The 24,620-nt window shown below is 48.0% G+C and overlaps 1 protein-coding gene across 2 annotated transcripts in view; it reads right to left on the bottom strand.

Moving 5' to 3' along the window:
* APLP1 (amyloid beta precursor like protein 1) overlaps positions 1–24,620 on the bottom strand; it is a 48,877-nt gene that overhangs the window by 15,454 nt on the left and 8,803 nt on the right. For both annotated transcript variants that reach the window (XM_054999009.1, XM_054999010.1), the window contains exons 3-12: positions 23,061–23,190; positions 21,527–21,639; positions 19,716–19,894; positions 18,136–18,404; positions 17,497–17,627; positions 15,311–15,385; positions 14,769–14,927; positions 10,788–10,916; positions 10,583–10,682; positions 8,340–8,486 (exon numbers count right to left, since the gene is read on the bottom strand). In XM_054999009.1, the coding sequence (XP_054854984.1) occupies positions 8,340–8,486; positions 10,583–10,682; positions 10,788–10,916; positions 14,769–14,927; positions 15,311–15,385; positions 17,497–17,627; positions 18,136–18,404; positions 19,716–19,894; positions 21,527–21,639; positions 23,061–23,190 (1,432 nt within the window). The remainder of the gene's footprint in view (positions 1–8,339; positions 8,487–10,582; positions 10,683–10,787; positions 10,917–14,768; positions 14,928–15,310; positions 15,386–17,496; positions 17,628–18,135; positions 18,405–19,715; positions 19,895–21,526; positions 21,640–23,060; positions 23,191–24,620) is intronic.

Raw genomic sequence — 24,620 nt, forward strand, 5'->3', positions numbered from 1 at the left:
CAATCAATCAATCAATCAATCAATCAATCAATCAATCAATCAATCAATCAATCAATCAATCAATTGAAAAAAATGTGCTCCTCACCAAAACAAAACAAGAAACGATACAGGGGATGTTGCCTTACAGCAGTTTTACCACATGAAAAACTGTGAAAGCTGGCCCCATACCATAGGAATCCCTTAGGTGCTCACAACACTGTGAGAATACACTGGACTCCAGTTCTTTTTATAACATGAGCATGGCTGTAACATATCAACCAATCCAATGTTGATCTGCCACAGCCACACTTCCTCACAGCTGGAAGAAGTTCTGCCTGTAGCATATCATTGTTGGATATTTAGTGTTATGGTATAGCTGCAAGCCAAAGAGAGATCTCAAAGGGCATTCACAGCTTCAAACCTCTTTTTAACATATAAATCTATATATCTTTCCGAAGTCCTCTCACCCTGGTATTGTCCTGAAACAAACGGAATCCTGGTCACACCAAGCAAACAAGGGGCCTTCACCCTTGAGCCCTCCCCCCCCCCCAAGTTCACACAACGCTTTCAAGAAAGGATTTTGCGATGATTCTCCGGGCCACGTATTGCAACGGCATTCACAGTGGAAACAGAACGTTTATTCTGCAGTTTTAAGAACACTTTCCTCACATCAGCCTTTCCCCCATGGCTGCTGCTCCCCACTCCCCACGCCACAGAGGGTTTTGTTAGTTTTTTTAAATTAAATCAGCAATTAGCAATTTTTGTGGGTTGGAAAACGATTGGCCACACGTTGCTGACTCGAGGCCAACGGGCACCTTCCCATCCATATGGTATGGAAACATGGCTGGAGTACAATTACTCTTCTCCTAACTTCTGGGGCATCGGTTCTTTCTGACAAGAGGCAGCATGGTCCCTGGAAGCATGAGCATGAGACTGAGGGAGGATGACATCACCCCAGCATTCCTGCCACTGCTGTGTATTGACTCGTGCCTTGCATGCATGAGTCATTGCGGGTATTGTTGGTGCACAACATCACAATGGGTGGGTGACGGCAGAGCTTCTAGGAACTCTGTGGGAGTAGCTGTGGTGCTGTTTGCTTTTGAATCTGCAGTTGTGCCCCTGGCTTCAGTGCAAGGGATGCGTCAGTTTGCAATGCTAGTGTTGGCACGGGCATGGGGAAGGAAATTCATTAATCTGAGGTCACTCGCAGGTCACTGCCTTTCTCTAGGGAACTGTGCACTTCTCTCCACCTCACTCCACAAGAGACTGCACCACCATTATGGAGCATCTTAGGAGATGGGAGAGAAGAGGACCAGCTGCTTTGATTCTCATCCCTTGAACATGTAAGTCAACCAGAGATTGAAGAGAAGGTATAGTTCAACTGACTGCTACCCACCAGCAATCCATTAGGGTACAACAACAAGCTCCAAGAAGATGTGACTGACCCAAGGTCACCCAGCTGGCTTCAAGCAGAGGAGTGGGGAATCAAACCTGGTTCTCCAGATTAGAGTCCTGCCGCTCTTAACCACTACATCAAACTGGCTCTCAATGCTTTTCAAAAAAAAATGTTCAAAGTGGTTTTCCAAAAAACATTCTTTCCAACAGTAATTCTTTCCAACATTTCAGTCATTGGGAGTACACTTTGTCCATGAGCAGGAACCCAGTTGGGAACTAGTAGCTGACAGAAAAGAGGGGGGAGGTCAAAGGAAGGAGCCATTAGGCTCCAAGCAGAGAGCATTCAAGTCTTGGTTATGCTAATGGCTGTGGCTGAAGCAGAACAGTGGTTACTATACCACACCCTCCTGTAAGGTCACATCCAAAAGGAACAGAGACTGCTAAGAACAAAGTGGCGAGGAGGTAAACTCTTCCTTTGGAACAGCTAAATCGTCCCACGGGTGGAGGGAGAAAGACTATCCTTATTAAACATCATTTCGGACAATTACCAAGAGTAGAGAAAGGGCAGTCTGTGTTATCACCTTTTCTTTGTATCCTTGCTTTGCTCTGCCAGGCAGTTTGTAAGATCAGGAATACTCCTGAATAGCCGCTACCTGGTTGCTCTTCATGGCTTACCAGTTGTGTTCTGCTCAGCTGATCAAACTGCAAAGGCTGACATTTATATATTTGAGATGTGTCATTAGAAGCTAAAGCACAGCAAGGAATTATTTTGATAAAGTATCCCATGGCTGAAGCATCCGTCTTTTCCTCATAAGGACCAGGCTTTTAGGCAGCGGATCTCGTGCTCTGAGAATCCAGCAGCATCTTCTAACTCAGGAGTCTGTAATCTTACGGCTCCGTAGCCAAATGTGGTTCTTTAATATCAAGGTTTTGTTTTCTTTTTAAAGGTTTATTGGAGGGGGTGAGTGGGATGGTAGAATGACCAGGATGTGACGAAAATGGCAGGTGAAGGTTTTCATGGGACTCAAGGGCTTCTTCAAGGGGCTTTACAGAAAGGAAATGATAAGAGGTGAACAGTTGCCAGTAATCAAAGCGAGAAACCATGCATAGGTTTTTGTCACAAATACAAAAACATACCATGACTTACTGACTAATCCAGTTGAAGAAACAAGGTAACAATGTGTGTAATATTTGTATTTGGTACGTTCTCCGTGACTCTCTCTATATTAGGTTTTTGTCACAGCAAGGAGCTCTTCTGTATATTTATGACTTATTGGGAGACCTCATTTGTGCCACTTCCTAATAAAGGACTCCCTACAGCCGGTGTTTGGACTGTGGGAACTTTGTGGGTCATTAATCAAAATGTCAGTTATCAGTAATGTTTCAGTTTTATAGTTTCAGTTACACAAACGGGCTTTCTTATATTTGCTCTTTGTTGATCTCTTGCTCTGAGTTTTGATATAGTTCGGCTGTTTAATTGTACAAGGTTTCTGATCTCCATCCCAATCCACTGTTATGGACATGAATTCTCGCCTGTGGCCAAAAGCTGATTTTATAAATACAGACCAATAGCCCATTCCAGGAGGGAAGGTGGCATGGTATAGCCCGATCTTGTCAGATCTCAGAAGCTAAGCAGGGTTCATATTTGGATGGGAGACTGCCAAGGAAGACCCTGTAGAGGGAGGCAATGGAAAACCACCTTTGCCTCTCATTTGCCTTGTATGCCCCAGCAGGGGTCGCCATAGGTCAGTTGTGACATGATGGCACTTGATATAAACACACAGCCCATTGCAATCTAACAGAAATACTGTTTTTCCTTTACATCCTTTCTCTCTTTCAACTAGGGGTCATTTCATAGAAAAAGAGCTGGAGGAACTTATTAGCATAACTTATTAGCACAGCTCATTAGCATATGCCATGCCCCTTGACATCACCAGAAGTGTGTCATTAGCATAACTGATTTGCATATGCCACAAATCCCTGACATCACCTATCCTGGCTGTTTTGGACCCAATCCTGACCATTCAGGACTGAAATTGGGCCCAAAATGGCAAAAAGGGGCTGAAAATGGCTGAAAAGGGGCCCCAAATGGTCAGGATCGGACTGCTGCTGAGTGGGAGAGTGATCCACCACTCATCAGAGGCCCGATCTGGGCTGTTTTGGCCCCAATCCAGGCTGAAACAGGCCCCAAATGGCCGAGAGTCAGGTGGCCCCGCCCACCTGACATGATCTCTTTGAGGAACTGCCGGAACTGCGTTCCTGCATGTTCCCCCTCAAAATGAGCCCTGCTTTCAACAATCTGCTTCTCTGGAAGCTGAAAACCTTACCATCCATCTTTCTGCCTGGGCATGCAGCCAAAGCATAATTTTCCATTTCTCATTCTCTTTTGCTCCTGCAATCCATCAAATGCCCTACATCCTGTCAATGTCACTGCTGGAATACTTCTATCGATATGGCTGTTACTTTGGTGGCTTCCTTGAGTTTCTCTCTCCTCTTGTGCTATACTGTTTTCCTCCAGGTGCTCTTTCTCCCTTTTTGTACCTGCAGGTTGCTCCTGTCTATATTACAGCTGCTCTTTGCACAGAACCAAGTATTTTAGGTACCCAGTAACTATCACAGTCATTGCAGTTTGAACACACATCTGAACACTGTAATTTGAACACAGCCAAACGCTTTTGAGCAATAGAGGGTACTGTCATCAATCTTCATAAACGATGAAAGTCTTTGTGACACCCTAAACATGAGGTTCACATACTGAACATTACTCCTAATTGTTTTCTTAAACCTTAAAAGAAAAAAAAAACCCAGTCATATCTGGTGGCAGAGAGTTCCAGAGAATAAATGAGCACTGCCTAATATTATCACTTCTTTCCTTTTATTGCTATTTCAGCTGACTGTTGGCTCAGCTTGTTCTCTAGTGGCTTCATCCTAATAGTCTCGTGATTGTATATACTTCAGAACAAGAATGCAATCCCACCCCCCTCACCAGGGCTTTTTTTCTGGGAAAAGAGGTGGTGGAACTCAGTGGGTTGCCCTTGGTGAAAATGGTCACATGGCTGGTGGCCCCGCCCCCTGATCTGCAGACAGGGGGGAGTTTAGATTGCCCTCCACGCCGCTTAGCGGCGTGGCAGGCAATCTCAACTCCCCTCTGCCTGGAGATCAGGGGGCGGGGCCACCAGCCATGTGACCATTTTCAAGAGGTTCCAGAACTCCGTTCCCCCGCGTTCCCCCTGAAAAAAAGCCAAACCCCTCACAAAGCTTAGAAGTTGATCTATGGCAGAGCGTGCTTTTCATTTATTTATTTAATTTGCACAGCATCAGACAGAGTCTTGCTCTCCTCCATTTTATTCTCACAACCACCCTGTGTGAGAGAGCTGGCCTGAGAGGGTGTGACTGGCCCAAGGTCACTTAGCGAGCTTCCGTGGCAGAGCAGGGATTCAAACCTGGGTTTCCCAAATCCTAGCCCAACACTCTAACCACTAAGAAATACCACTTTTTGCATGCAAAAGGTTCCTGTTATGTCACTCAGCACCTCCAGTTAAAAAAAGGCATCCCAGGGGCAAGCTGCTCTCTCTCCACCACCCTTCCTCCATCTGAGGATATCACCACAGACCAAGCCAGCACCAACCGAGTTAGATCTGGGCTATGTTTGCCTTCCTCTTCCTGTGGGTACTATAAAGGTGGCACATGACCCAAGGCCCAGGCTGAAAGGCAACAACCGAATGGATTTTTGGCCTGTGGTTTGCAGATGGTAGTTGGGGATAAACGAGCAACTGATTCCTAATTCACTTAAGCCATGGTGTTTTTTTTTAAAAAAAAAAACCCTTCCATTTCTTTCTTTGTCATTGTAAACTGCTTTAGGCCCCCTTGGGGAGAAAAACAGGCTATAAATACTTACACAAACAAGCGAGTTTGTGAAAGGGAAAGCGCTACACAAATGCCAAGTGTTAAGAAGTAGCAAGAACGAGGGAAAGATTTTGCTCTGAGGTAGGGCTGTCAACTCCAGGTTGGTAAATTCCTGGAGATTTGGACGTGACGCCTGGAAAGAGCAGAGTTTGCGGAGGAGAAGGACCTTCATTGGGGATTACTGCTTCCAGGGTCAAGTAATCCCCTGACTAGCTGAGCGTAGTTGTGCTAAAAGTCCCATCCTCCAACACAGCCATTTTCTCCAGGGAACTAATTTCTGCTACCTGGAGATTTGTAGTCAATCCAGGAGATCTCCAGGACCCACCTACTCTGAGGCATTGGAACGATTTTTGCAGGTCAAAAAGAGAACACCAGGCTGGGGGGCATGATGGCCTGATTTATAAGACCGTTTCTCATGTTTATGTGACTGATGTAGGTTACTCCAGTAAAATTGTATTTAAAAAACCCTACAGCTGTTGCTCAAATCAGGCCCAAGCTGCTTGCTATCCATTACCCATACTTTTTAAAAGTCTCATTTTTTTTTGCATAGCTGCAGTCCAAGCGGCCAATATTTCCTCTGCTTCAAAGCAAGAGATCAAGAGCTAAACTCCTCCACAACAGTCATTACTGCTTCCAGGGTCAATTAATCCCCTAGCTGAGCGCAGTTGTGCTAAAAGACTATTTAATTGCCGGAGCAGCAGCTGGACCATCGGAGGAGCGGAATCAGAGCCGAATCAGATTCGGCAGATGTGGACAGGAAACAAATTTCCAATCCTGAATTTTCAATGAGAAATAAGAACCTAAATTGTCATGCTGGATATATTTTGAGCAAATCTCTAAATTAGGAAGGACCCTGCCGGACCACAACCAAAGGTCCACTTAATTTAGCATCTAACTTTCCAGAATGGTCAACCAGATGTTCAAAGGCCCAGAAGCAGGTCACAGAGGCTAACGCCACTTCCCGCAACTATCCCTGACAACTGCCTCCGAACATGGAGGTTCCATTAAGTTCTTACGACACAGATAGATCTCTTTTCCATGAATTTGTCTAATTCCCCTTTAAAGCTATCTAAGCTAATGACTGCCCTAGCCTGGATAGTCCAGGTGAGCCTGATCTCGTCAGACCTCAGAAACTAAGCAGGGTAGGTCTTGGTTAGTAATTGGTTGGGAGACCTCCAACAAAGACCGGGGTCTCTATGCAAAGGCAGGCAATGGCAAACCACCTCTGTTAGTCTCTTGCCTTGAGAACCCCACTATGTGTCGCCGTAAGTCAGCAATGACTTGAGGTCACTCTCCACCACCACCAAGCTAATGGCCATTGCTAAATTCTGCAGCAGCAGTTTCTGTAAGCAAATTATGCATCGTGTGAATAAGCACTTTTTGTTTGCCCTGAATCTCCTCTCCCATCAATTGCATCAAGTGCGCAAAAGCATTATGGGGAAAGGAGAAAAAAAAAACCCTCATACTCTTTCCTCGACACCGTGCATGTATTTTTTTTTTATAAATCTCTGGGGAAAAGACAATAAGTATATCATAAACTCAAAAGCCAATGAAAACAGAGGTTCTTTTTAGGGTAGCTTATCACCATTCTAGATTGCAGTATAGATTTCAGAGCTTTGGGTGTGTTATTCCTAATTGCTAACACAACTGATATTTCACTCCAAAACTTCTGATTGCGAAACAGGCAAAAATATTCAGATTTCGAAACTGGAAACTGGATCATATTTCTAAAATTTGGCACAAAATTTCATTTTAGCCAGAGAACAGATTCTAACGACAAACCACTTGCCCTGCAGCTTTCTTGTACAGGATGATTAGGCAACCGTATCTTGCCCCGCAGAAGCCAAACAGGGCATTTTTCATGCCCAGGTTGTGCCATTGGTTACTGATGAGATGCAGAATGGGAAGGCGTGGCATACAGCCCAGACCCAGAAAGGGAGGGAGGAAAGTCCACTGTTCACACAATCCCCCAAACATTAGGATAGTTCTCCCTAAAGCTCCATTCCAAATAGAAATCCTACAAAACAACAAGGAAAACTGAAGCTCTACAACGACATCATCCTACATCTGAACTTCTTGCTATTTCAGCTGAGATTACATCATGTATCCTAACAGGAGATAAATGCTTACTCTCAGTAAAATAAAGACAACCCAAGGTTTTAGTGTGTTTTCCTGACTTATTCTGGTTCAAAAGCTGAAAGCGACTAACTTGTGGTCAAAAGAATCCGAAAAAAGCTTCCTTTGCACTAAGCTGATGAAAGGAAACTCTTGCGGGGGGAAATTCTGATCATTTTGAGTCTGTGATGTGGCGATTTATCACACCCTAAACTTTCATTAAAAACGAACCGAACAGACATGAAAGAACTACATCGCACCAACTCTCAAACTCGGGAATCAAAATGAAGAGATTCTTAAAAATACCCAATCAGGATCACCAGTTGAGAATTTGACAAAAGTCAACCAAAACACAACAAGATCCACATCAACAAGGCCCGTAACAGAAGAGGATGGGCTGCACACATACAAAATATCCTCTCAAAGTACTCAGGGCTCTTTTTCAACCGGAACGTGATGGAACGGAGTTCCGGAACCTCTTGAAAATGGTCACATGGGCTGGTGGCCCCGCCCCCTGATCTCCAGACAGAGGGGAGTTTAGATTGCCCTCCGCGCCGCTGGAGCGGTGTGGAGGGCAATCTAAACTCCCCTCTGTCTGGAGCTCAGGGGGCGGGGCCACCAGCCATGTGACCATTTTCTCCGAGGGCAACCCAGTGAGTTCCACCACCTCTTTTCTCAGAAAAAAAGCCCTGAAAGTACTAATAAACTGAAAATCAAAACACAATTTCCGCTTGATCTTTTCCACACGCTACAATAGCTTCCTACGGATCTGACATCTGAACCAATAAATTGCCAGCCAACGCCCCCCCACCGCGTGCCCCCCCCATCGCAAACCAGCTCCTCCATTCATACCATATCCACCTTGGTGCTCTAGGATTAAAAGGGATATACAGACGACCCACCTCTGCTGAGCAAAGCTTAGCTTCCACAACTGTCCTACTCACCTTCTCCGTCACGTGGGTACGAATGACTTTCAGCCGCCATGTCCTCACTACTGTCCATAGGGAGGAATTCTTCTGTGGTGCGCGTCTCTGAGATGGAAGTGGTGAGCAGGTCGTTGGTCGCCACCCGCTCTGACCGCAGCAGCTCCTCTGGAAAAAATGACAGACGCCCATTTTGAGCTGCAGCTGTTAGACTTACAATGCAAACCTGAGCAGTTATGAGACTTCTAAGCCCATGGACTTAGGAGGGCATAACTCTGCCCTGGACTAAACTATTAGACTCCTAACTGCCAGGATATAGTGAGACACCAACTCAGTGGCACACCACAGGGGTGGACTGGGAGGGAAAAACAACCTTGGAAAAGGGCCCTGCCCACCAGTCACCCTGGTTCCATCCCAACCAAAGGAGGGAGGGGGAAAGCTGCCTGCCTGCCCCCAGGCCTGCCCACCCAAAGGAGGGAGAGGCAGACAGCTTTCCCTCTGAGCAGCATGAAGAATTCCTGTTACCATTCAAGGACTGGGCAATCTGCATGCAGGCTTCGTGCCCCTGGCTGGGCCAGACCACTTGCAGAAGAAGCGCATGGCCTTACCATTACCACATGAGGTTCAGGCAGGTCACAGACCACGCTTCTATCACTGGGCCTATCACTGTAAGGGAGAAGGCCTTCAGGCCATCAGGAAAAATCCCAGCAACCATAATGGCCACTCTATCCCTGGTTCCCTTAACCTTTAAGGCCACACCTATGGGAATCTACCTTTGTCCAAGACCCGCCTGAAAAACCGAATCCTTTATTTCAAAAGGGAAACTCTCTTTATCACTTTGCAATGCATTTTCTTTAATGTTCCACTGGTGGATTAATGCCAACTTGTCCACCAGTGGCTCCAACCCTATAGCTTGAGAATCCTCGCCCAACCTGCCAAGATGAAGCTCTAAACATCTTGATTCGTACCAGGAACCCAAACACCCTAGAGATCTCTGCGGCGTTCTGACTTCACGGAGTAAGCCTGTGGTGCTGCTTCCAACTTGCAGGAGAGATGGTGCCCCCAAAGGACTGGGTATTAATTTGCTCAAAACGCTTAGTCTCCACTTGCCTTTTAATGGGTCACGCCCCTTTTCTGGCTTTAGAACTGCCGATTTACTGGACTTATATATCTCCATTAGTGTTTGCTCTAAACAGTTTTGGAAGCGTTGTATTGATGTAGCATTATACAAAATGTTTTGAATGAATGAATAACTCTGTGAGGATTTAGGGGTGTCCCTTCACTTAGTGCTGGAAGGGGAATTGGCCGGATCAGAACCGGGAAACCACTAGATGTTCGCCTAGTCTCAACTAGGGCCAGGGCCTTTTTGGACCTGACACCGGCCTGGTGGAACTCTCTCTCCATCGAGATCAGGGCCCTGCGGGACTTATTACAGTTCCGCTGCACCTGTAAGACAGAGATGTTCCGCCAGGTCTACGGCAGTGTTGAGGTCTGGGCGGGCTACCTGGTCAGCCTCTCTGCTGTGACTTTGGTGCGCTGTTTATCTGAAACATCTATGACCTGCCTGCCCTACCCCCTATGATTGTTGAAGAGGTGTATAGCTTTAACATCTTCGTTGCTGCTTCATATGGTTTTATGGTTTTAAATTGTATTTTGTACTTGGTATTGTATTATTAATTTTATACTATATTTATATTTTATATTTTACTATATTTATCTGGTGAGCCTCCCTACTGGTATCTGGTTAGGAGGGGGCTGTATAGACATCTTGCCCCCCCCCCCAAATATGAAGCAACTTGTCCACAATGGTTGTTCCCTCCTTCCCTCTATCCCCTTTGTGTATTATCAGCAGGGGTGGATATGTGGACTGCCAACCTGGAACTGAAAAATTCACTGTGATTTATGATTGTATGGTTTTTACTGTGATTTTAATTGTATTTTTATTTAGATGTAACCCGCCCTGAGCCCATTTGCGGGGAGGGTGGGCTAGAAATGGAATAATAATAATAATGATAATGATGATAATAAAAATGATGATGATAATGTAGTCTAACAGTGTTGTTACCTGCCTGAGCCTATTCGCTGGGAGGGTGAGTTAGAAATTTAATAAATTAAATTTATTCAATTAGAAAGAGTGGACCAGGGCCGATTCCATAGAAGGAGGAGAAGGAAGAAGGGAAGGGGACCTCTGGGAACAGCAGAGACAAGAGATGTTGCAGAGGAAGAGAGATGTCTCACGGAAAATAAAGAGTTTGGGTCCATACCGATGTCTCCACGGAGCTCCTGAGCCAGCTGGGGGTTCTTGTAGAGCAAGGCCAAACTCTGGTTCATCCGTTCTTCAATGACGTGAAGGTGAGTGTACACCTAGGGAAGAATTTGCAACATGCGCTCAGGGTTCCACGTGGAGACCCAGCACTGCGGGATTGGGGGAGGGGAGGGTTCTCCAGGGAGGTGACTAAAGAACCGCACCTGAAACTTCATTTGCTCAGCCTTCTCGGGATCAGCGGCAGCCACGTGCTGGTAATGACGGAGGGTGTGGCGTTGGTCCTTCTGCTCTGCCCGCACGTACCTCTTCAGGGCTGCCAGGACGCGGTCCGGCTGCGTCACAAACAGGAGAGTGCCAAGATGAAGACCAGAGAATCCTTGAACCCTTTCCTAAGATCTCTGCTGCTGCTTCCCCTCCTCGGGGGCAGCATTTCTGCAGTCTGATCTTCTCTCTTCCCACCTGTTTGTGGCTCCCTAAGGCTGTGCATTTTCAGTATGATCGGCTACAGTTTGATCTATATAGCTCACAGCATTTTGGGCACGCATTGTTTAAGTGTTAGATACAGGAAGACAGCAACGAGCACCTCAAGTTCTGTGCCCTTGCATGCTAGGGGTTATTCCAGGCTAACCAGTCTCCGTCCCCCACCCCATACAGGCAGTGATCGCGTGCATGTTATCCTCCAAGATCAACCTTTATTTCAATCTCTGTCAACAGTAGCTTTATTCCGTACTCCTGATATTCAGCCCCACGCTTGCTACCAACTTGCCATTCACGGTGTCAAAGTACTTGAGGCAGTGGGAGATGTCAGGGAGACTCAGTTTACATCCTGCTTTAGATGAACAAGACGGATGGGAGCCGATAGGCCAAGGAGCACGAGGTGGCGGTAGGCTTTGCTGAAGACGTAGGTCTTTAAAAGAGTCTTAAAAGAAGAGGGGGGAAACTACCTGTGCAAATTAAAATCATCCTTCCCTGTGTCTTACAGGCATGAATGCACACACAAAAGCACCCACTCAACAAGTGAGTCAGCATGATGTAGCGGTTAGAATGCCGGAATGGGATCTGGGAGAGCCAGGTTCAAATCCTCACTCTGTCACTGAAGCTCGCTGGTTGACCTGGGGCCAGTCACTCACTCTCAGCCTAGCCCGTCTCATAGAGGGGGCTTTCACACGTGTGAGATAATGCGCTTTAGCAATGGTTTGCAAGTCGATTTTCCTGTTCCATACAGGACACATCCAAAGGATGGCTAAAGCGAATTAGGCAACATGTGTGGAAGCAGCCCGGACTGCTGTTGTGAGGATAAAATAGAAGCAGGCCGAATTAGGTTATCAGCTGCTTTGGGCCACTCATTGGAGAGAAAAGATGAATATCCAAATAAAGGACAATTCTCTTAATTCAATTTGTTACGTCTATTTCTTCTCCCTTCCAACTGTGACTACCCCCCACCCAGCATCTATTTCTACCCTACGCTTTCTCCAGAGGAGCTCAGGGTAGCATACACGGTTGTCGCTTCCTCCATTCGGCTGCCACAACAGCCCTGCGAGGTAGATTAGGATGAAAGAAAAGTAACTGGCCCAATGAGCTTCCATGGCCGAGTAGGGAGCTGAATCCAGCCCAACACTACATCACATGGGCTCCCATCATGCCCTAGGAAACACAGGGGATAGAAACTTAGTCATTTAGCTGCCTCTGTGCTCCTTTCCTGCAGGAATGCAGTTAGCGACTCATTTTCCAAGGATCTCTGCTGCTAACCAGGGCTTTTTTTCTGGGAAAAGAGGTGGTGGAACTCAGTGGGTTGCCCTTGGAGAAAATGGTCACATGGCTGGTGGCCCCGCCCCCTTATCTCCAGACAGAGGGGAGTTGAGATTGCCCTCCATGCCGCAGAGCAGCACGGAGGGCAATCTAAACTCCCCTCTGTCTGGAGATCAGGGGGCGGGGCCTCCAGCCATGTGACCATTTTCAAGAGGTTCCGGAACTCCATTCCACTGCGTTCCAGCTGAAAAAAAGCCCTGCTGCTAACCCTCACTCCGTATACCGCCCTGACTTCCATGGTAGAACAAATGCCAGGTCACAAAACTAAAAGGCATTTATATCACTAGGGGGTCACCCCCTGGTGATGCTGACCCAGTTAATAACAGTTCATTTGTATACCGCTGTTCTGGACTGAATTGTGCCCAGAAAGGTGAACAAAGTCAGTGTTGTTATCTCACAACACTGCTGGGGAGTTGGTGGCTTACCCAAGACCACTTAGCATGGCAGTAGTGAGATTCAAACTAGTGAAGTGCTGTATTGCAGCTCTGTTGCTTAAGTACTGTGCTACTCTAGCTCTCTATAAAGTTAAACCAAAGATCTGACCTCTAGGATTAGAGGTCTGTTCCTAAAGCAACAAACGAAGAGGTTGTACCATGCCTAAAGAGTAGCAGAAAGACCAGAGATGGGGGAAGCAGGAAGACATGAAGTGGAGTCAAACCACTGGTCCATCAGGGTCAGTATTGCCAACTCTGACTGGCAGCAGCTCTCGAGACTCTCAGGTGAAGATCCTTTCACATCACCTACCACCTGGTCTTTTTAACTGGAGCTGCTGAGGATTGAACTTGGGACCTGCTGTGTGCAGAGCCGATGCTCTACAATTGAGTCACAGCTCCTCCCTATAAGACCAAAGGGGATCAGCAGTAAAAGGTACTGAGGAGAACGGGAAGCAATGGAATGTCAGAGTAAAGAAATTGTCAACAGAAAAGGTGATCAGCAAAGCTACACCTGGACTTCTGCCAAGAACCACAACTTAAAGACCGGAACCACACTATCTGACTTGTGCAGCCATGCACGGATTTGCTAATTTTACACATTCAGAGAGTTTCTAAAAACCAAACTCAAAGAGCTTTACAAAAAGAAAAAAAATCAGAACCACAACAGATGACTATCAAACCCGATAAAAGACAGCACCACCCTTCAAAGTCATTAGAATTAAAGCAGGAAGGGAAGAGGGGGGGGGGAAAGATCAGAGGAATTAAAATCATCAGCTTCTCAATTAAAATCAATCAGCAGCCAAAATTAACGAAACCCATCAGAGTCCATTAAACTTTAAAAAAAAAAACTTTCAGGGACATTAAAAGTCTGGTGGGAAAGGCTGTACGTTTCATTGATCTATACGCATATCATTATTCTGGTAAAAATTACATCGGAGCGTTATGCGTCGCTGCAGCCTCTGCGCTATTGCTTGCGCAAGCGGAATTGAGCTAAGTACGCGTTCCTTTCCACTCGTGTTGATGCTGGATCCAATCCAACGAATGAGCTGCAGCCCTTCCTTCTATGCCTCTGAGGAAGTGAGCTCTGATTCATGAAAGCGTATGTTAAAATTAAAATTCTGTTCGCTTTTCAGGTGGAGCTGCACGCCTGTGTAATTTTGCTACAACGGATTCATGCAGCCAACCCTCCGGAATGGCCTCTCTCAAATGCAGGAAGCTGTTTTATATTGAATCTGACCATTGGTCAGTACCATCTAGGCAGACTGGCAGCGGCCTGATCTTTTTCAAACTGGAGATACCAGGGATTGAACCCGGGACCTTCTGTGTGCCAAGGACATGCTCTACCACTGAGCTGCAGCCTCTGCCTCATGGAGAAAGCTTTGATTGCTGGATTTCTGGAGTACTTAAAGGTGCAGGGGCCTTGCCAGAAAAAAGTTGGCAGCCTTGTGTTTACAGCCCTCACCCGCTCTTTGGTCTTCCTGCCTCTGCCAATGGGTGGAAGATGCTCATGCTACGTTGGGTTGCTTTTCAATTTTTTAAATTTACTTTATTCATAGCCTGCCTTTCTCATGAACATGTTGCACACGAAGCTGCCTTATACTGAATAAAGCCATTGAGCCATCAAGGTCAGCACTGTCTACTCAGACTGGCAGCTGCTCTCCAGGGTCTCAAGTGGAGGTCTTTCACATCACCTGCTACCTGACCCTTTTTAAACTGGAGATCCCAGGGGAGAACCTGGGTCCTTCTGCATGCAATGCAAAAATGCTCTACCAATGAACCATGGTCCCTCCACTGACTGAACACAATTGCACCAAACCAAGAATGCTGTGAGCTTCTATCTCGACAAATGTCTTCCACCTATCAGAGTCCTTAGAGACAGCTTAGTTCCTGGTGCCCTGGAGAACTCTTTGCCCTCGCCTCCTGCGGCTGCCCTCCGCCTACCTGAGGGTTATCGCTCTGCACAGCAGTCAGGTAGCTCTCGAGAGCCGCACGTCGGTTATCGTTGAGTAAGGCCACCACTCGGGCCAGGTGAGTCTCCACGAGCCGCTGCCGCTCCTTAGCCACCTGTTCTTCCAACGTCTGAAGGATGGACTGGAAATGCTGCGAAAGCCAAAAACAGCCGGCCAGGGTGATGGTGGAAGGGAATTATTAAGTGAGCGTATGTAATAATGTATATGCTTTTGCAACATATATGCTTGAGATGGTTTACAGACAACATCCAATGAGAGAGCAAATGTCACTCTCGAAAGGCCGAGATAGAAAACTTGATAGTGACACTGAATTTGGCACACCAGGGGGATAATCATTAAGAAGGCGAACTGGGAGGACCAGTCGATAGGCAAGTCTAGAAACCCAAGCCATTGACAAACAGTATATAGGAAGCCCCAGACATGGTCTGCTCAAAAGTGCTGCCAATGGATGTGCTAGGGTAGACTGTGGCACGGTGGCTGGCCAATCACCCCTTCCCCAGTGATTATCCTCACCTCGTTGAGTGCCTGCCGATCAGTCTTGGGCAAATTCTTGGCTTGGTTGTCAGCCTCAGCCCACTCCTTCATCACCTACAAAATTGGAACGAAACTTTGAATCGAGACCCCATGTCCGCTGACCGAATGCCGTGTCTGCTCCCAGCATGCAGTCACCCACCACCTCCTGGTATGTAAACATCAGCCGCAGGGGGGAAGCATATTATATACTGAATACTGTTGTACATTTTCCTCTTGCAAAGTCCAGAGAGGCAAGGGACAAAAGGCTGAAGGCTGCAATCCTAAGAACCAGGGCTTTTTTTCAGCTGGACCGTGGGGGAACGGAGTTCTGGAACCTCTTGAAAATGGTCACATGGCTGGTGGCCCCATCCCCTGCTCTCCAGACAGAGGGGGGTTTAGATTGCCCTCCGTGCCACTCAGCAGCGTGGAGGGCAATCTAAACTCCCCTCTGTCTGGAGAGCAGGGGGCGGGGCCACCGGCGGGGCCACCAGCCATTTGACCATTTTCTCCTAGGGCAACCCACTGAGTTCCACCACCTCTTTTCCCAGAAAAAAAGCCCTGCTAAGAACGCTTTCCTGGGAGTAAGCCCCACTGAATAAAACAGTAGAAAAGAGCAAGAGTCCAGTAGCATCTATAGGACTAACAGAATTTGTGGTAGGGTATGAGCTTTTGTGCGCTAGAGCTCACTCCTTCAGATATCTGAAGATCTCAGGGCTCACTCCTTCAGATATCTGAAGAAGTGAGCTGCGGCTCATGAAAGCTCATACTCTACCAAATGTCGTTAGTCTTACAGGTGCTACTGGACTCTTGCTCTTCTCTACTCCTACAGACAGACTAACACGGCTACCCATCTTGAATAAAACAGGACTTACTTCCAAGTAAACTTCTTTAGACATTCTGTTCTGTCTCTCCTCCCTCCCAACAGCCAAATAGGCAAGTTGTGTTTTAACCTAACTGGTTGTCTGTTTGCACAAAGGGATGCTGCTTTCAAACCACGAGGCCCTTCCCCAGGTAAGGAACCCCCTGCCTAGATACACAAGGAATCGGAAGCAACCTTATATATTAAGTCAAAATCCATCTAGCCCAGGGTTGTTTTTCTTGGACCAGCAATGGCTTTCTGGGATCTCAGCCAGGGTTCCTTTCCCAGCCTGGATTCTTTTAGCTGGAGATAATGGGGACTGAACCCCAGACCCTCCCAGGTCTATTGCAGAGCTATCCCACATCTATGTACAAACAACGTGAGGATCTTTTCCATTTTGGACGGGGGAAAAAAGAACAACATCAGTGCAATCCGAAATTACTCCAGTCTAAGTCCACTCAAAGCAATAGGCTTCGACTGGAGTAATTTTATTTAGGATTGCACTGTATATGTAGAGAGGTCTCTGCTCCCCACTGCTCACTACAGAAAAATTCTTGCACAAATGCATGCAAGAGCCAGATCCATTCGCCAACACGTCTACAAGCACGTGCCATGCAGCTGCATCAGATGCTGGAGGATCCGTGCCTACTTGAGAAAACAAGCCGTTGCCTACAGAAATGCTTCCCAGACTTTTGATATCTGCGACACAAGTTTTAATTCTGGATTTTTTCGATTAAAACAAAGATTTGCTTCGTTCTTCCACTTGAGAGAAAGCAGCCCCCCACAGCAAGGATTCCCCGTTGAAAATGCGAGATAGCGTACTTCACTTCACTTTCAGCTGCTGCCGTGTGGACTAAGTTCAGGGAATCTAGGCACGTTCTTATACCCCTGTCTCAGGATAGTATCTGTGTATTGGCAGGTGTGGGATCAGTGAGGAATGTGGGGCTGCCACAGAGTTGTGGGCACACATGCTTTCAAGGCACATGCTAGCATCCTTTGCCACACAGCTTGGGAACCTCTGGGATACAGACAGCGTGCCACAGGCGGGCTTGAAGCCACAAATCAACAGGGAAGTCACGTTATCTCAAAATCCCAATGACCTTCCCGCTCTATGTTTTAGTGGCTGGGTTTTTGTGCTTTTACATACTTATGGTTGTTTTGATTTTAATTGGTTTTATGATGTGTTTTTATAAAGTTTTGTTTCCAGTTGTTAACTACCTCGGTGGCCCTAACTGGGTAGAAAGGCAGGAGTATACATTTTTTTTAAAAATACATATAATAAATACTCCAGCACAACGGCAGAAGGGAAACAGGGAGGGGAAATCACCTCGTTGATCTGTCTCATGCGACGTTCCTCCAGATCCATCTTGGCCCGCAGGAAGTTGGCGTGTTCACTCCCATCTCCAGGCATTTCAAAGTAAACGTCCACTCCGTCAGTCGGACGAGGGGTTGGCGTCACTGTAAAGGGGCGGGAAGCTTGCTAAATAGATGATCCCCCCCACCCCCGCACAAAGGCAGCAGCTGAAACAACATGCCCACCTGGCCTCGAGTCCCATCAGTACAGAGTAGCCTTGCTACTGTCGTATGGGTCCCTCCCGCCCCATCCAAAATACTTAAAGGGTCCCAGCAAGATTCAGAGCCCGACAGGCACGTGTTTCTGTGCCAGCAGAGGCATGAGTGCCCTCTTGCGTCTCTCAGAGTTGTTGACCGAAGGACGGGTTTGTTGGGAGGCGTCTGCCCCTTCGTGTCAGGAAGAGCCAGGTTCCGAGCTGCCTCGAACAGAGGCTCCATTGTGCGGTGGAGGAGACGTGACCGGGCCAGGCAGCTAAGCATTTCCTTCCCACCCCCTGAGTGGTGGCTGACTCCTCGCATCCTGGCTCTTGTGTGCCAACAGCCACTCCTTCCGCAGCAGGGATTCCACAAACTTCTTCCTTTGGAAGCGCCTGCACTGCCTGCACTGGCTTACCTTTGACATCCTCTTCGGTGGTCTGCGTAGTGGTGGTGATCGTTGTCTGGGTGATGCTGTCATCATAGTACCCCGGCTCCACGAAGTAGTCATCCCAGGCATTAGGGAAGGGGTCTGTGTCTGAGGCATTGTCTGCGGGGCTCTCTTCCTCCTCTTCCTCTTCCTCCTCCTCCTCCTCCACCTCTTCTTCCTCTTCATCCCGGTCTCGGTCTTCTTCCAACTCTAGGCTCTCTTCTTCTGTTGGGATGCGAGCTGTCGGAACCTTGTTGCTGGGGGCAGAGAAACCAAGTCAGGCGATTCTCTCAGAAGTGCCACAAAGAAAGGGAACAAGAGGGACTGGGGGCACATTTTGTGGCAAAGGAAAAAGGTATGGCCTTCCTTTCCAGAAGTGCCCTGAACAGGATGATGCAACTCCTACTGGGATTGCAGCAAATGGAAGGGAAAACTTATCTGAAACAAAATTATCTTGTTTCTCTGTGGTGCTACAGTAGTGTATGTGGCTCTCCCACTTTCCTTACACAACAACCCTGCGAGATAGGCTGAGAAAGAGTGGCTGGCCCAAGGTTACCCAGCTAGCTTTATGACTGAGCGAGAATGCAAACCCGATCTCACTAGGCTTGGCTGGATACTCAGACCAGTACATCACATTGGGTCTGGATTAGAATTCAGGCTCACACTTTTGTGAAACACAATAGGACATCCTGGGGTGTCAAGACTTGGATTGTGAAGGAGACACTAGCTTTACTAAAGGGGCTGTGAAATGCAAGCATACAGGCATGAAATGAGAAACAGATTGCTCTGTTCAGATAAAAAATGACAAGCAAGTTGCAAAAAGTTCATGCAGCCCGAAAGCTGAATTCCAGCTGGCCAACTTCAAAAGAAACTCATGAAGCCTTTTTAAGTTGTGAAACATTTCTCTTTAACACTCCAGCTCTGGAAAATAAGCTAGCATAGCCTCACAGGTAAAAAACTTTGCTATTAACCTGGAAGTCTTCATTCAAACCTTGCTAAATGGCTTTAAGACAAGTACTCTTGCCTAACATGAACTTACCACCTAATGTCAACTTCCCATAATTAGGAATAAGCACATTGATTCACCTCACCGGGTTGTTGTAATGACTGCACACAGCTGAGCTACTTTGGAACACAATAAATCACAAATAGAGGTGGGCACAAACTAAAATACAAACCAAAGTTTGTCACAAACCTGGCCGTTTTTTGGTTTGCAAACCAGCAGTTCATCGGAGGGCATTTCTGACGAACCGTGATGATTTTTAGGCCCGTTCATTTGGTTCATTTTTCAGTTTGTCACTGCAGACAGCCTGCCACCAGTCTATCAGTTTCCTAGGCAATGGGGGTGGGGGGGGCAGAATGGGCTTTCTGCAGAACTTCTGTGGACCCAAAAGTGATGTATTCACGAACAAAACTAACCGGTTCGCGAACCGTGCAATTTCATGCCGGTTCGTGGTTCGTGAAATGCTACGAACCACGATCCACAACGAACTGCCGTTTTCCGTGTTTATGCCTGTCTCTAATCACAAATGCTCAGTATCCTTCCAAAGGGTGGAGGATATGCTCACCTGTATAGTGCTTCTGCCCTCATATGGGCAAGGCTCGGTGGGGCCTCAGTGGCTTGTTCTACCCTGACGGGTTGGGGGCGCGAGGGGCAACACACGTATTCAACGCCTCGGAAGCGGTCGGCCCCGCAGGGCAGCAGCATGCCGTAGCTGTGAAGTTCCAGATCCTCACCACTGCAGGCCTGTGAATAGAAGGACAGTATCAGGATGCTGCTTTGCACCCCACAGGGTCTAGTGACCCAGTGAGCTGCTCCCGGGTCCCCAGCCCCAGCCTTATCTAAGAGATGGGTGTTGAGCATTCCCAGTCAAATCTTAGATTCTCAGGCATGTAAGGGCCAATTTCAACCAGGGCTGTGGAGCAGAGAGAAGTGTCTTAAGACCTCCCCTATGCTGTTTTCTCAACTTGATATGGTCCCTGGTGGTTGATATTTATCCTGCTGCAGATCTTACATGTAGCCCACCAATATGTGCTATATTTCTTCAACAGAATAAACTGCAGCTCCCCAAGGCCATTTCAGGCCAGGAAAATGCCATGAGGGAAGGCTTTTGCTCCCTTGCCCCGTGCCCGACAGTCCCAATCCAAACTGGCCCCCAAGCACCTAAGAATCACAGGCTGGTTTCACACACATTGGATAACACATTTTCGTGATGAAACAGGAAAATCCACTTGCAAACAATCACTAAAGTACATTGAAAGTGCATTACCCGATGTGTGTGACAGCAGCCTAAGTTTCAGCCCAGAATGTTGAGCGCCCATCTGTTTGATGGGACCTGAGATGGGCTCAAAGACCGACCGAGGAAGAGTGTATCCTTTAGTTGGTGGTGGAGAGTGCTGTCAAGTCATGGCAACCCCTAGTGGGGTTTTCATGGCAAGAGACTAATGGAGATGGTTTGCCATTGCCTGCCTCTGCACTCCTTGTCTTCTTTGGAGGTCTCCCATCCAATTACTAACCAAGGCTGGCCCTTCTTAGCTTCTGAGATCTGACGAGGTCAGGCTCTCCTGGGCTATCCAGGTTGGGCATCCTTTAATTAGCCCCTTAATATTACCTCCTGAACTGTTCATGCTTAAAAATCAAATCAAATCAAAATTTTGCAGCAAGAAAAACCCAGTTCTTCCACCTATACACATTCTCAAGAATCCAGCAAAACGTACACGACCTCTCTCATTTTACATACACTCTGCAGTTTTGCAAAACTGTTCCTTTTTGCTAGTCACAGAATGGGGGTGGGGGGCGGGTGGCAGGCAGGGCACTCTGAACAAAGTCAGTGTTACTATTATCACCCCAGTACAGCTGGGGAGCTGGGGCTGAGAGGAGTGGCTTACCCAAGGCCACCTACTGAGCTCCTAGCAGTAGTGGGATTCGAACCAGCAGAGTACTGATTCACAGCCCAACCACTTAACCCCTATGCTACTGCATCTTGCTCCAGAACTCCTCGGTCTTCCGAGATTTCACCAGATTGTGCCCAAAACTGTTCCAATCATACCATTACAGTCATAAGTTCTAGAAACTCGCTTTTAAAAGTGTTGAAATAGACATTAAGAAACCAAATTCCACGGATTTTCTGCACTTTTGCAAAACTGTGGCTTGCATTTGGATCTGCTTAGACCCCAATGGCATCTTCCAGGGATCTTTAAGACAAAATTCTCATCCAGAAACAATTCCCTGTAACTGTCCCCTTTAATGACAGCGTGATGATGATTTAAGATTGACACGTATTTGTACTGTTTTTGTCCCTATTTGTGTCCAAAAGGACTGATTTTGTAGAAAGGATATTTTCCTTCCTCTTCACTCCGAACCTTCAAAGCTGCTCACCTCTTTGGCTACACTGTGCCAGTACAAGTAGCTCTCGCACGAGTCCATCTTCTCCTGATGCAGGAACATGCATTTGTCGGGCACAAGGAGTGCCTCGCTCACAAATTCACCCACTGGGGAAGGGAAGGGAGAGAATAAGTAAGCACTAGTCCTTTTGACAGCTCAACAACAGAGCACATTTTTCATAGACAAAGTCCTCGGTTCAATCTCTGACATGCCAAGGATCTCATGATAGCATTTGGGGCCGTTTGCTAGAAGTCTTGGAGAGCCGTTATGCTGCAGGGCTAGATAGCCCCAAGGGACTGACTCTCACAGGTAATCCGTAGTCACCTGCACAGTGGGGCTATAAGTCAGCAGCAGAGCATCTGCTTGGCTTGCAGAAGACCTCAGCTTCAATCGATGGTATTCCAGGTGAAAGGACCAGGCAGAAGGGGATGTGAAAGACCTCCTGCCTAAAACCCTGGTGACCCACTGCCAGTCCGAGTAGACAAGAATGACCCCTGACAGCTCAAGGGTCTGACTCAGTCTATGGAAGCTTCATGCATTCATCTAGTCCAGTTCTAAGGCTGCATTCACATGTTACCGGCTATTGCACAACTGTGGCACAATAGCAACCATTCATATTGGCCATACAAGAAAACCCAGTTAGAATGTACTGGATTATTTCACTATTGTGCAATGTGCTGTATTGCACAATAGTGAAATATCCAGCAATGGGTGGGTGGAGCCTAACTGCCCGTTTGACTCTCAGTAACAGAAAGATGACAAACAAACCTTGGCAACGAGCCTGATCTGTGAGACAGCACTCCCCAGAAATAAACAGCTTATAAGCAGGGCCAGGGCCAGTTTCTCGCGCCTGAGGCCAGGGGAAGCTTCAGGGCTGTTGCTGCCCCATGCACGTGCGTGCACCTAGACTGCATGATGACATCACTGCGTGTGACATCATCACACAGCATGCTGCTGCGAGCCAGCCCCATTGGCGTGGCAGGCAACTGGGACGGCACACGGGTGGCCTCCTGGCCCTCCCACTCAGTTGCCCTGCACCACCCTGGCTGCCTGCTGCGCCTGGCCTGCAACTGTGTGCAGGTGGTGGTGGCAGCAGCACAGGGCAACTGAGCGGGAGGACTGGGAGGCTGCCTGCTCAGACTGCCCTGCGCTGCCGTCACCAGCACGCGCTCCCGGCCAGGCGCAGCAGGCGGCCGGGGTGGCACGTGGGCGGCTTCCCCGCTCTCCCGTTCAGCCACCGGTGCTGCCGCCGCCAGCTCCACAGCGTATGGCCCTGCCCCCGGTGCCCCCTCCGGCACCTCAGCGCTTGAGGCAGCTGCCGGACCCACCTCCACGGACACACCGGCCCTGCTTATAAGCCACCAAGACAACCACCCGCCAACTACCCTTGCGCATCACAGACTTGATCACTTATATTCCCATTTTACAGATGGAGAGAACAGGACTCATAAGGTTGACCTGCAACATGACTATCCCAGACTGCCCAATCATGCTGGATGTGGGTGGCCATCCCACATCAGGCACTTACCCAGACACCTATAGGGCACCACAATGTGCCGATGGTTTCTGCACTTGGGTCGCCCTTTCTTGCACCAGTTGTCGATCGTGACTGGCTGGGTGCCCTCAATGGCATTGGTAATCTGCAACTCGGGGTACACCTGAGTGGGAAGAGAAGCATCATTACAGTACAGCATTGGAGGAAAGCAACAAAGGAGAACAAGTCCCTTCTTGCCCTTTCTGGTGGTGACACAAGGAAAAGAGCCTTAGAGATGGAGTGGTTCAAGTGTCGGACCACGATCTTGGAGATTCAGGTTCGAATCCCCGCTTTGCCAGGGAAACTCGCCGAGTGACCTTGGCCCAGTTGCTTTCTCTCAGCCTAACCTACCTCACAATGTTGTTGTTATGTGAATAAAGCACAACAGGGGAGAATGATGTTGTATTTCACTTTGGTTCCCCATTGGGGAGGAATGCAAGGGATAAATATCTAAATACCCTTCCCCAGGGCATTTTTTCTGGGAAAAGAGGTGGTGGAACTCAGTGGGTTGCCCTCGGAGAAAATGGTCACATGGCTGGTGGCCCCGCCCCCTGATCTCCAGACAGAAGGGAGTTTAGATTGCCCTCCGCCAAGCAGCGCAGAGGGCAATCTAAACTTCCCTCTGTGTGGAGATCAGGGGGCGGGGCCACCAGCCATGTGACCATTTTCAAGAGGTTCTGGAACTCTGTTCCACTTTGTTCCAAAGGAGTTACTCGGAGCAGCATGTTTGGAGCTGGTAGTTATCCCCCCCATCCATGTACTGGACAGGTCCAAACCTACTCAGTTTCAGAGCAAGAACTAACACTAACTCATTCAGATTGTACTCTGAGCTCAGTGATACTCAACACCCAGGAATGGGACATCTTACAGGTCCACGAGTAGGATTCGCTATACGGTGCTTAAGCATCACACAGAACATTGGGATATTGTGTGGCAGAAGGGCACCCATTCTCAAAGAGGGTGTTGTATGGTGCAAAGACTGATAAATGGCATCAAAGTGTACAACTGAATGGCAGGGACGGATTGACGGGGGGAAGGGGGGGTAGTTTGCCCCCAGCGCCACCAGGGAGGGAGTGCTGGGAGCAGCTGCCAAGAGTGCGTGGGCGGCAGCGTGGGCAGCCTCCCAGCCCCCCGCGCTGCCTTTCGCCTGCCCCGCAGGACAGGCAAAAGGCAGCGTGCGGGGCTGCGAGGCCGCCCATGCCATTTGCCTCCCCACAGCACAGAAGTGACGTCATCACACAGTGCTGTGCGAGCGCACTGTGCGCATGCGGGGTTGGACTAGGGTTGCCCTGGGCGCCGGCAACCCTAGATCCGGCCCTGCTGAATGGGTGGGATAAATGTGACAGTCCAGCAGAACGAATGCCGTAAAGCTACCATAAAGCTTACTGCTGGAAAATATGCTCAGATGCAAGAGATTGGGGTTCTTTATAACAGCTGGCAAAAGCATCAACGGAAGCAGCGGTGCTGTTGGAAAGATTGGCCTTTACTCCTGGCCAAACATTCGTAGTGTTGTCTAAGTCTCCCCCTGCCCCACAACATGTATTAGCTTGGCTG

The sequence above is a fragment of the Eublepharis macularius genome, chromosome 15 (assembly GCF_028583425.1).
Source record: "Eublepharis macularius isolate TG4126 chromosome 15, MPM_Emac_v1.0, whole genome shotgun sequence".
Lineage (NCBI taxonomy): Eukaryota > Metazoa > Chordata > Lepidosauria > Squamata > Eublepharidae > Eublepharis > Eublepharis macularius.